We start from the raw sequence: 12,127 nt of genomic DNA on the forward strand, positions 1-12,127 counted from the left end.
GCAACTCTTCCACTTTGCATTGTGTAAGATACCACCAAGGCACACTTGAAACATCTACAGAAATACATTACACTCGTGTGTAAAGCTCACACCTCTCTACAGCTTCGAATTCAGGGAACGCAGACAGGAAGGGAAGGGAAGTGCCTCTGTCACAGAAACATTTGGGACTAGAGGACTGCTTTTTGTCACAACTAGTTTCTTAAGTTGCTCACTAGAATTCTGCAGATATTTTTCATATTTACACAGGAACCAAACTGATCTGCACATTCCCACCTCTGTCACCACAGTCCCTTGTGTGTTCATGACCTTGATAAGAATAAGCCAGACTACATATAAATAGCAACACCAATAGTCCAATATCAGTAACTAACAAGTCTGACATTTCTGATTTCTGCAAGGTCAATAGCCTGGAACACAGCAGTTACTACAATTATAGGCACAGCTCTAGTATGGAAAGAAAAAGGCAGTATCTGTAAAAACATTCTATATTTTATAGAAGAAAACACATTTTTGTTTCAAATTTATCATTCCCTGTTATGAGATAGATATATATGTATGTTTCTGACTTCCACTTCACAGGATTTGTAAAAATGACACACAAGGCAAACTACACTAAAACACTCCCAGTGAACTATTAGGATCACTTGACTGTGGACACAACTTTAACCTTGGCCATATTTTCAATTCATGAAATGCACCTCGGTGCCACATTAAGCTGCTTCAAACTAGAAGCCGACAATGTCATGTGGCATACATTACTGATACATTTAAATACACCATACTTTAAAAATAAAATTGATCCATTTTATTGCATGTGCTCAAGTAGGTTTTTACAGGAGGCTTTGAACAGGTCATGTGTCTGTGTTACAAAGACAAGGAAGTCAGACACAAGCATTTTGATGACTTCACTGAGCAAGGTATAAATGCTCTTGTTCAAAGACACCGTACTGTCAGAACCCCAGAAAACTGGATTGCTTCTTCATCAGCAAGAACATGGTATAGTCCTATAGTGTGACTGCAGAGAAGCCTGTGGCCATAAAAAGGATTAAATATGTCAGCCTTATGTAATGCCCTCACATTTCTGTTTTGTTCAAGGTTTGATGTTATTTCTGCAAATAGGAAAAATCTGTTGTTGCAATAATGAAATGTCTGAGTTGCCAAAACAGGCCACAGGCTTGCAAACCAATAGACTTTTTAAGAAGGTTTTGAGCTCACATCACTTGTTTTCTGAAGTATGAGCCATTAAGTGTGATCTTGTCAGTTTGTGATTTCTCTCAGCAAACACAGAATTACGGAAATTTGCATCACTTTAAATGAAAAACTAAATTATTGTACATTCATGTAACTCCACTCTCTAGGACTTCAAAAGTCAGACACCTTGGCACTTGTGGGGAGAAAAAAAGAGAGCTGTAGAGGCAGTTTCAGAAGTCATATAAAAATCTGGCTGATTTCAGGTTCTGTTAAAAATTCAACTTCACCAAGTTTGAACAAGCTCATTTTAAACTAGCTGTACACCATTTTTCAATCTCTAATCTTATTAAATTTCACAGACTGAGGTGGTACCAGATGGCAACCAGGATACTTTCTTGTAAAAAGCTCAAAACCCTAATGTGAAAGCTTAAACATTGTGAAATTTAAACTGAAGGGAACTCCGCATAGATTTCTGTGAAACTAAATTGTATCTAAATTGTAAACATTACCTGCTGCACAAAAATTCAAACTCTGGTCTCAGCAAAGGGTTAAGACTCAGGTTATTGCTTTCCCTGAGAATATTCTCCCACCTTTGTTTAGCTGAAAGGCAAAGCACAACTTCCTGCAGACAAGTATGGTCAAAATACACATAAATGACACAAGCCCAACTTGTTGCAAAGAACAGAACACTCTAAGTACATTTCACTAGCATTAGCACAAACAAATCACATGAATCCTATGAAACAAATATTTGCCACACAATTCTCATACTGAGGTGGAGAATCTGGACATTAAAAACACATTTGGGACAAAGATCCATCACATGGAGGAGATGAGAAGCAGTTGCCAGCAAGCCATCCAAGGGAGGGAAGTCACAAAACTAATGGGCTCCACCTTTGTTAAAAAATTGGTTCTTAACCAAATTTTGGAAGAACCAATTGGTTCTTCCAAAAAAAAAGCTTCTGGGTGCAGTTTGCACACTCAGCAGACACTCAGTGCCCTTGCACAAGCCAGACTAACAACCAGAGGGTAAATGGAATAAACAAGGTCCCACAGGAGCCTAACCTAAGAGTTACAGCTTTCACAGTTTTGGTCTAACACAGTGAGTCAATACTTCAAGCATATTTTAAAACAGAGTAGCTCCTCAGCTATTTGCTCTGGGTCATCTATATCTGTGTGTGTGAGTGCTGCATAAAAAGAAAAATAGATACATACACACAACTAGAGCCTCTATGGACCTTCTTCCCAAGGATTTATTTATTCATGTGACAAGTTTGCCTATCCTGGTCTGCAAAATTGTAATCTTTGTTTTAATAGAAGTGCCTAAAAACATACTGGACCCTTTCCAGGCTCTAAAGCAATATTAAAATGTAGTTAAATGAAAACAAAGCCTAAATACTTAATTTCCTGTAGATTTCCAAGATTGCTGTTTCAGTTTCCTGACTAAATAATAAGTATTTTGGAATATTCTGTTACAGTTATTAGCATTTTCAATTTGCTCCTAGAAGTCATCAAAACAAAATTACTCAGACTTCTGGGTAACTGGCATCTGATAGTTTATTATAATTAACAAAGTAAAAGCCCTAGTGACTAAATTCTGAAGTTCCTGAAATTACTGAATTATAATAAAATTTTCATTTAATCAGTGATTTATCAGTGGTAACAATAATTAAAATACTACCATTACTCACCTGTCACCAGGTATAAGAGTATTGCAAAAAAAAGAGATGAACAAACCTTTAGCAGTAAATGCTGTATTTTTAAGATCTCTGACTTTCAGATGAGGCCTGAAATATCACTAGTCAACACAGATAACACTGCTAGCACAGGGGAGTTCAACTGCAAGCAAAGGAAAAACCCTAATCTCCAGACCACGGATATCACAGGAGGCAGCATGGATTGAAAGTGACAGAGAAAGTACCAAAACAAATCAAATTAAAATGAAATACTAATTCCATTTATTGTTTCAATTATTGTTTTAGCACTCACCTCATAAATCCTCACACATGAAAGCCTTTATTTTTTCCTCACAAATGTTCATAAATAGCCCCCCTTCTACTTCATGACCCCACCTGCCATGAGAACACATCGATCTGCTAATAAGCTGTCTCTAACATAAATGTCTTTTTTTAAATGTATAGTAACTTAAAGTTTTACTGCACATTCCAACTCTACTGCAGGTTAAATTCTAGTAACAGACACCATGCAAGCAAGCAGAAAGTACAAAACCAAAGGAGAATTCTCATTAAATATGTGATATACAATCTTGCTCTAATGCTGTACAATTCTTTTTTAATCTCCTTGCTCTTCTTATGTTTATCATGATAAAATAATTTGTGACTGTTTACAGTGACAGTCTTTTAGTATAAACATTAGAAGGCAACAATAAGCTCAAGAACAGCTTCCTCTTTTTTTTTTTTTTTTTTTTGTGCATGACACAACACACCATCCCCCACAGTGAGTTCCCCTTTCCAGAATTTTTCTGGGACAATGGTACAAAGCTGATGCTGTCCATTCAGAGCCTCCACTGCCATAGAACACATGGTCAGACAGCCAAATTCAGATGCTCCCATGTCAACACCTGTCCGAGGAGGTCTGCTGGCAATCTCTACTTTCAGGCAGCTAATCAAGGACCTTTTTAAGCATTCTGCAGAGAGGAATCTAAAAGCCCTTTTTGGGCGTTCCAAGCTAACCACTACAATGAGATGCTGAAAGTCAAATGGCTTGAACATTTCTAGGATGAGAAACATAATTCAGCCAATTAACAGCAAAAGGTATCATTTATACTGCAGGAGTAACTGCAAGGTTTTCACCTCTCCTCTAAACAGGAGAACAAGAACAAATACTTACGCAGCCAGTCCCCCTTTTAATAGCTTTCTCCCACTGCTGCCCCGTCCAAGTGTTTAATAGATCCCTTATACGTGGGTTTCAGAAAGTTACTTCTGCTGCACCCTCTTGGTTTCTTCACAATAAAATCTAAATTACTTTGTTTCCTTTTGCTATTTAACCTCAGAAGAGAGGTCCTGCACTAGTTACATTACTCTCTTTTACAACTGCTTTCCCAAACTTTCATTGAAATCAAATGTATTTCAACTGGTTGAAATTTCTTGGTTGTTTCTTTTATTTTGAACAGCTGTAATCTAACACAAAACAGGTTTGGTTCTACTGGTTACTTAGAAGGCATTAACTATATCTTAGTAATTTCTGCATAAGAGACATGACATCAAACCCTTCACCTCGACCATGATACAGAATCCACAGCTCTTCAGTGGTTCCCTCATTTGTGAATGCAGGACAGTGCTGCAATCCATCTTCCTATGGGCTACCATAGCTTGTTTTGTTAGAGTGCACCCATGAATCCTTGGCAAGGGACTAAGAAAAAGGAATAGCTGAGACCACACTTATTTTGGGTTTTCATCCAAGCTCCTTTCTTCTTGTCAGCACTTAATTTCTCCATCACAGAAAGCCAATATTTCAGGAAAAAAAACAGTGTTCATGACTTCAGGCTTTTTTATGAACAACCACGTGAAGGGACTGGTGTGTTACTGAATGTTTCCCCATGAACACTCACAGCCTCCCTTTATACCAGTGTACCACGGGACTTTATCTTGTTTCTTTAAAACTTAGCTGGAGTGATCATTTGATTATTCCAACCTAGGGAATAATTAATTATTCATAAACACCCAACTTCACTTTCAACCTGATATACATCAAACTGTTTAATAAGAAAAAAATCAAGGCCCAACAACATGCAGTATTTTATTTTCTACTCCACTGCTATACCCAGCATTCTTGAAAACTTCAGATTTTGATTTATCATTTTCAGCATCATTTTCAAACTAGTTCAAAGAGAAGCATAACTCAAGGATAATAAAATTCCCTAATTGTGTCACTGAATCATTACAGATAACAGCATCTGCTTTCAGAACAACATTTCTAGTGATACAATTAAGCTCAAAGCTGGGATGTGTTTTCTACTGCCAGCAATCTATAAAGACAAAGGCATACTGCAGATAAGGATTATATTCTACCTTTTTATAAAGACATCTACACCTGAAAAATTATTGTTTTAAAAATTGCAGAAATAAGAACAAAATAAAGGTATATAACACTCTATTACTTTGCTGTATCTCAAGCTGCTTCTGATAGGCAGATTAGACATTCCTGACCATATCTGACAGGAGAACAGAGTGTGGAGCACAGAGGGAACCAGAATCTGGATTAGCCATTCTATGCTGCACTTCAGCACCTACTTTTGCTTCAAACTGAAGCAAAACAAACCTTTTCTAGGACACGTGCTATGTATGTAGCACATATAAAAGCAGTTAAAAACCTTTTAGAATGAAGACATTTTGTAATACCATTTTGGTTGGTTTGGGTTTTGTTTCGTGTTTTTTTTAATGTTAAATGCCATTGTAAGCAACATCTGATCCTGATAAGGTCTGTTTTCCTGGGTCATTTATAGCAGAACTATAGATTCAGACACCATGGAAGGATGGGGAGCTCCATCCTTTAGATTGTGAGGTCTTTTCCAGAACGAGAGGCTGTTGGACAATAGGAAAAGAACAAATATACAGATCCAGTGCTTAGTCATTTTGTCTGAGCTTGAATATCTGCTGCTCACAACCACCTACCACCAGATTTCACATCAGTTCAAAGGCAAACTTAAAACAATAATGTCATTTATAGTTCTCTTACCTGGACATTAGCACAGACCAGCACAGTTCCAAATAGGAGCTCCTTGCCTCATCCTGCTTGTCTGATGGACATTTAGCATGGTTGGCTTTGGTTCCTATAGCTGACACAACTTACCTCCCTAGAGAGCTAGCAAGGTTTTCAATAGCTGATGCACTCTTTGTTTTAGGCAAGTAAAATCTCAATTACCAATCATTTTGCTACTTAAGTTACAGTGTGCATTTTAAAACTGCTTAGATATTTTTCTATTAAGGACAGTAGTTAGCTGGAAGATGGAAACAAACTACATTGCAAGAGGAAATGCAACAAAAATCAGGAGACAGAAAATAATAGTTTCACACACCTTTGAGAGGTATCTGCAGTTCCCACCCAAACGGAATTTTGGGTGGAATGCTGAATGATCCTTTGTAAAGCGCGCCCCCGCGTGGTAACCAACATCTCTGCCAAACCAATTTTCTTCACAGCTCCCAGGTAACGTTTCTGCATCCAAAACCACCTCGAGTCGGTGCTCACACCTGCCCAGGTACTGGGACGGCTTCTCCTAATGGGAGTGTCCCAGACACATGCAAAAACACATGCAACATTCTGCCCTAGAGGCACTTTCTCAATCTATGGGCAAGGTCAGAATTATTAAGAACAATCTTTTCTCACAGCTTGTTTATTAAAGTCTCCTCAGCATTCTCTCTGCATTTTTCTTCTAAGATTAAAAGTTACTAAGTAGGACCAACCCACTGTCTCCAGAAGAAATGTAAGGATACACTCATTTCACACAAAAGAAGAAAAAAAAATTGAAGGAAGAAAACAGACACTTCTGACTAAACAGCAAGTTGAAGGAAGTCACTCTTTAATTTAATAGCACTGTCAAAATGTAGGGTTAGAAGAGGAGTAGCAAATGTATTTACAAAAACAACATCTACTCAATAATACTGAAACATATTCCACGCTTATGTATTAGGAAACCAGCTGTGGCACCAAATAAAAACTATAAAAACCAGAAGTGGAACTCAATAGGACTGTCAGTGAAAACATTTGTTCACTTAAAAAATGCATCAGAAATAATATTGTTCAAGTGTGCAGAAAACCAAACTTACACAGAAACAATGCAACTAATTATCAAGATCATTGTTCCACTTCTTTCTTCTGCATAGGAAGAATACCACCCCATTCTTCCTGCTTTGCCTAGTTTTATTTTTAAAGTATTTAATTAATTTTAGAAGTTTTAATTTCATTAGGATTTAGGAAATACACAATCATTTCAATGAAAAGTGAGCTTTTTTTGTACCACTAGAGTTAGTATATGTGCCAGTTATGACAGTGTCACAGACAAACAATATGCTTTTATGATGAAATACCCTAATTTGTTGGGCTTTTTCACTTCAAGGTATTTAAAGGACTATTCCATCTCATATACCATATTCTTTACTATATTTCTGAATAATTTTTATTATATCAGCATTTTTCATCTTTTTACCTCTTAAGGATAAGGTAAGCTAAAAATACTAACCAAAAGCAATGGTCCTGGGACCAAAATAGATAATGGTTTGTAACAGGGATATGATTGCTCTGGTAATGTAAAAGAATGTCCAACAGAGGGTGATAGAGACCATACATTCATTAGGCCTAACTCAATTATCAGTTTTCTGAGTCATAGATCAGAAATGCAGTTAATACAAGTTTCTGGACCTTTCTGAATTAGATTGAGATAAAGAAAAGCTTTAAAGCACAACCAACTTCACCCAGATCTATCCTGTACAAAGGAAATTCAAAGCTATGGTTTTGCTTGCACTAAGAAACACAGAACAGAAACAAACATGGCATTGTCCAGATGTGCACAAGTCAGAGGAATTGGGACATGCAGAGGACAAGGCTGTATTCATCAGTGATTTCCCCTGGCAAACCAACTATTTAAACTGAACTTGACCTTTCACTATTTGAGTTCATGAGTCACATCTGAGCCACTTCTGCAGCTTTTGCCAACACATATAGGAAACATCAGCCAAGCATCAAATGCCCCTCACTAGGAATTTATTTATTTCACTAACTTCCCTTGAAAGATTGCAAACTTTTTCTAAACACTGCAACATTTTGTTTAAAATTGCTACCATCTTGCAAAAAGTGTATTTATTCATTGCAAATGGAATCTACACAGCAGATGGCAAAAAGTCAACACAGCAGCTCTTTCTGAACCCTTGAAATGTAACCACTCAATTGTTTTCTAAGAGAACATCACTGCTGAGTAAAAGGAGAGCCAGTAAGACCTGAGGCAAACATGGCCCAATCAGAAAAGTTTGACAACAAGCAGCTATACAGCAATCAAAAGAAACTATTCTGTTGCAGACTCTGAAAAATATCTCTACTCTAAAACCGAATCAAAAAAAGATATTTTATTTCTTTCTTATTTAAGCTTTCAATCTTTTTGCTCTGGTTCTTTCAAAAAACCTCTTCTGTAGAAAGTAAAATATCTTAAAAAAGCTCATTGGCAGATACCTTAACTGGGGCTAAAACACCTCCTGAATCCATCCTTTCAGCACTCCTTAGTTTGTTCTCAGTAAATACAAAAGTTAGTTAAGAAATCCCCCAACCTGCAATAATAAAGGCTAATGTTTTTCACATCTACTTTAATACAAACAAAATTTAAGAAAAAGAGGCAAGTTGAAGCCAGCACTGCCCAGGTCTGGGCAGCTGGGGCAGCCGTGCCTTACCTTGCACTGCCCTGCCACGCAGATGGCCGTCCCGTTGGGGTCGCAGGGGGTGCCGTCGATCACCGTCTCCGCCTGGCGCACGTAGAAGCGGTAGCCGATGGCCCGGCAGTTCAGCTCGCACTTCTGACTCCCCTTCACTGTGGACACAAGGCAAGGGCCCGTTAGAAAGAGCACAGCAGAGATTGGAAAAGGAAAAGCTCCTTAAACGAGCAGTAAGGTCTGAGGGGAAGAAACAAATATGCAAACAATGCATTTTAAGTGACCACATCAAATGAACTGTGATTAAAGATCCAACCCCAAGGAAAGCATTCCAACACACCTTATGACACAGTGTAAACAGTACCTCAGTTGTTAACGACTGACACTTCCCTAAATGACCACGAGTACTTTTAGTTCCTTAGAAACATTGCCCGGTTTGTCTTCCTAAAGCAAAGTTGACATGTTATGGCATTTCATAACTCCTGAGTGTCAGAAAAATTACACCATCATCAGAAGGATGTGCATCAAATCAGGCTCACTTATAGTCCCCAGTCTGTTCAGGTCTGTTAGGCATACAAACATTCAGCACTGAGAAACATGTTAAACAAGACAGATGCACATTTTTTAAAATTCTCTTGTTTTTTATCTTCATTTTTACAACTCAACTCTTACATTCTATTCCACTAAATTTCATTTTCGAAAATGGATAAAATGCATTATCATTCAAAACCCTGTGATTTCTGCTGACATGCAAATACCAACACGAAATCAGTCCACTGAACTCCGGGTGAGAGGAACACAGAAGACAAGAAGCAAGACATGTTATCTTCCCCTGTGAAAATCTGTTCCTTGAGCAGATACAGTCTAACACTCGCCACCTCTTATGCTGTCAGGTTTGTTAACACATTTCTGCAGCCTTTCTGTTGCAAATCATCTGTCAGGGCAGAGTTGCTCTCAGCTTATTACCCATTTGCTAACTGACGTAACAGTATCTTCAGTTTCCTTCCAACCGAGTAGTGCTGATACTCAGTGGCAGTGAGGTCCAAACAGAAATCCTTTTTTATGACAATACTTCCATCACTGACACAATAATGAACTAAAATTCCTCTCACTTCATAGAGCTTCAGCTCATCCCCTATACTGAAACTGAAACTTACTATTTAATCTAGGTGTCAAAGGAGATTCTATGTGCCCTCGTTTAATGCTAAAACATTGCATTCACAAGATTTTCTACTTGACTTCAGTGTATTTTTGAATCTTTAGCTAAGAAATAACAAAAAGCCAAAAAAACCAAAAGCAATCAATTCAATTATATGTTAAACAACAGTTTTCTGCAGAAGTACAAAATTTCAGCTCAACTTCAGTTACCCCCTGTGCAGACACAGGATAAATGCAGGCCAATTCTGTATCTTACATTTTGCTTCATACAGCTGAAATCATTTAATTGCCACTCATATACATCATGTATTGTGTCTGGCAATCTTCTGATAAAACCCACAAAAACATCTACTCATTTTCAGAGAGGTCAAAGATCTGTTTACTGAGTTTGGGTTTTTTGCAGAACCCATGTTCAACTAGTTAATTCTTCCATTGGCTACCTTTTCTCTAGATTCACTAGCTTATAATTCCAATGACTTCATTTAGTTATTTAAAAAAACCAAACAATCCAACCCCCCACCCAAAAAAAAACCCAAAACCAAACCAAACCAGTAAAATCCCAAACTGAGGTATTTCCTGCAGTTCTATCTCCAAGTGTAACAGTCAGGTCTAATGATAAACTGAGCTTTATTCTTAGCGGCTTCATCACTTCACACGTAACTATATTCAGAATTCTCAAATAAATATAACCCAGTTTCAGTGATTCATTACAGTTTAAGTCAACTTGTCCTTTTCTCTGTCTGAAAGTGTCCCGCTTTCATAACATGCACAGCTAGCAATCAAGCAGCACCTCTGAAGAATCCATTTCTTATCTTTCCATACTCTAAAATCAAGTCAAACAAGCCATTTAGGGTTCCTGAAATGTCCTTATCTTCTGTGTTTGTTCCCTTAAGTTCAGTATCCTGAAGCCTCACATGCCCATATTCTTCCTCTCACCATCGCCCCCATAGTTTTGATACTTCAAAATATTTATTCTTTAAATTATTAGCTGGCCTTCTAGATCCCAGTGAAAGTTCTGTGCTACTTGGAGATGAAAAAATTACCTGCTGGAGCATGCTATTTTTTCCTGGATCTCTCTCATCCCTCACTTCTGCAGTGATAGGTCAGCCTACTGCATTGCTAATGCAGCACAGTTACAACCCCAAGCAGGCTGAGATTACTTACTGTGTAAAAATGTAATTCCCATTTCATTATTTCTGTGCTTCATTCTTTCTCATCAGGAACTGTTCCCACTCATGCAAAAAGAAGTATTAGAACAGTCACTGTCTCTGACCACAAAAAACCAAATCAGGCTTTAGCAAGAAACATACCCTATAACCCTCTGGCCTTCAATATTCAGATTCTTTTGATAAGCATGTGTAAGGTACTGCCTTAATCAAGCAAAACCAAGAACACCACCTAAAGACAACATAACCAAATGTCAATGATCTGAAAAAAACTTGTCTGCAAAGAGCAGAATCTATTCACTGAATTGCCCCTGTTGAATGGCAGGCATTTCCCATAAGGATTTTAGGTAAGCATTATGTATTATTGTGTAAGATGCAGAAATTACAGCAGAACAAACATATTTTATAAGGAATTCCTACATAGAACAAGACACCACACTAGTCAAAAAACCTCCCTTACCCTGTGTTCTGCCTCAGCTCTTGAGGTTTTACAGTTTAGGTGGTAGGTCAAGCTGCACTACTGGCTTGGCAACTGGACATAAAATGTCAATTTAACAAAGAGCTGTGAGGCAACTGATTCCACACAGACCACATTTTTGACTCCCATGTCAGCTGATCCCACACTTCACAAAAGGATCTATCTTCCCAACTTCCTGGCAGCAAGACACATTTCCACAAAAAAACCCCTCAGCTCTTTTGAAGTGTGGCACACTTTCTAGGACAGTTAATTATACAGGTACTGTTTAACATGTCCTCCTAGTGTATTTGGTTTTTATTCCCGAGCTCACCTTAGCATAACCAAGTCCTTGTGCAAAGTCTCACCTTATCTCCTCTTTATTAAACAGCGAACTTGGATGAAATTTAATGTTGCCACACAGGTTCTGCCAGATATATTCATTATTGATTTAACTGAAGAAGGTGCTTTAGTGAACAATCCTGGTAACATGTAATGTTTGGGTTTCATTTTACAGACTGAAAAAGTATCTAAATAAAAAAAAACAGTACTTTTCTTAAAACATCCTTACCAAACTAGCTTAAAGTACCTCAAGGACATCCTGGTCTTCTCCAAACTGCTGGACTCGGGAGTTGGTTTTTTTCCAAGTCCTCTGTTGAAACTTACCTTCCACCTTTCCCTATGAGGAATAAGAGCCAGGCATGCTAAGGCAGGACCACAGCATAGTTCTACTGCCTTCCACGTCCCCAGTAAGAACAGCAAGACCTCACATCTTACAAAGT

The 12,127-nt window shown here is 37.9% G+C and overlaps 1 protein-coding gene across 4 annotated transcripts in view; it reads right to left on the reverse strand.

Annotated features, from left to right (window-relative positions):
* Positions 1 to 12,127, reverse strand: part of THSD4 (thrombospondin type 1 domain containing 4) — a 227,725-nt gene that overhangs the window by 110,977 nt on the left and 104,621 nt on the right. For all 4 annotated transcript variants that reach the window (XM_050978373.1, XM_030228342.2, XM_030228340.2 and 1 more), the window contains exon 7: positions 8,589 to 8,725. In XM_050978373.1, coding sequence (XP_050834330.1) covers positions 8,589 to 8,725 — 137 coding nt within the window. The remainder of the gene's footprint in view (positions 1 to 8,588; positions 8,726 to 12,127) is intronic.

The sequence above is a fragment of the Serinus canaria genome, chromosome 10 (assembly GCF_022539315.1).
Source record: "Serinus canaria isolate serCan28SL12 chromosome 10, serCan2020, whole genome shotgun sequence".
In the NCBI taxonomy this organism is placed as follows: Eukaryota; Metazoa; Chordata; class Aves; order Passeriformes; family Fringillidae; genus Serinus; species Serinus canaria.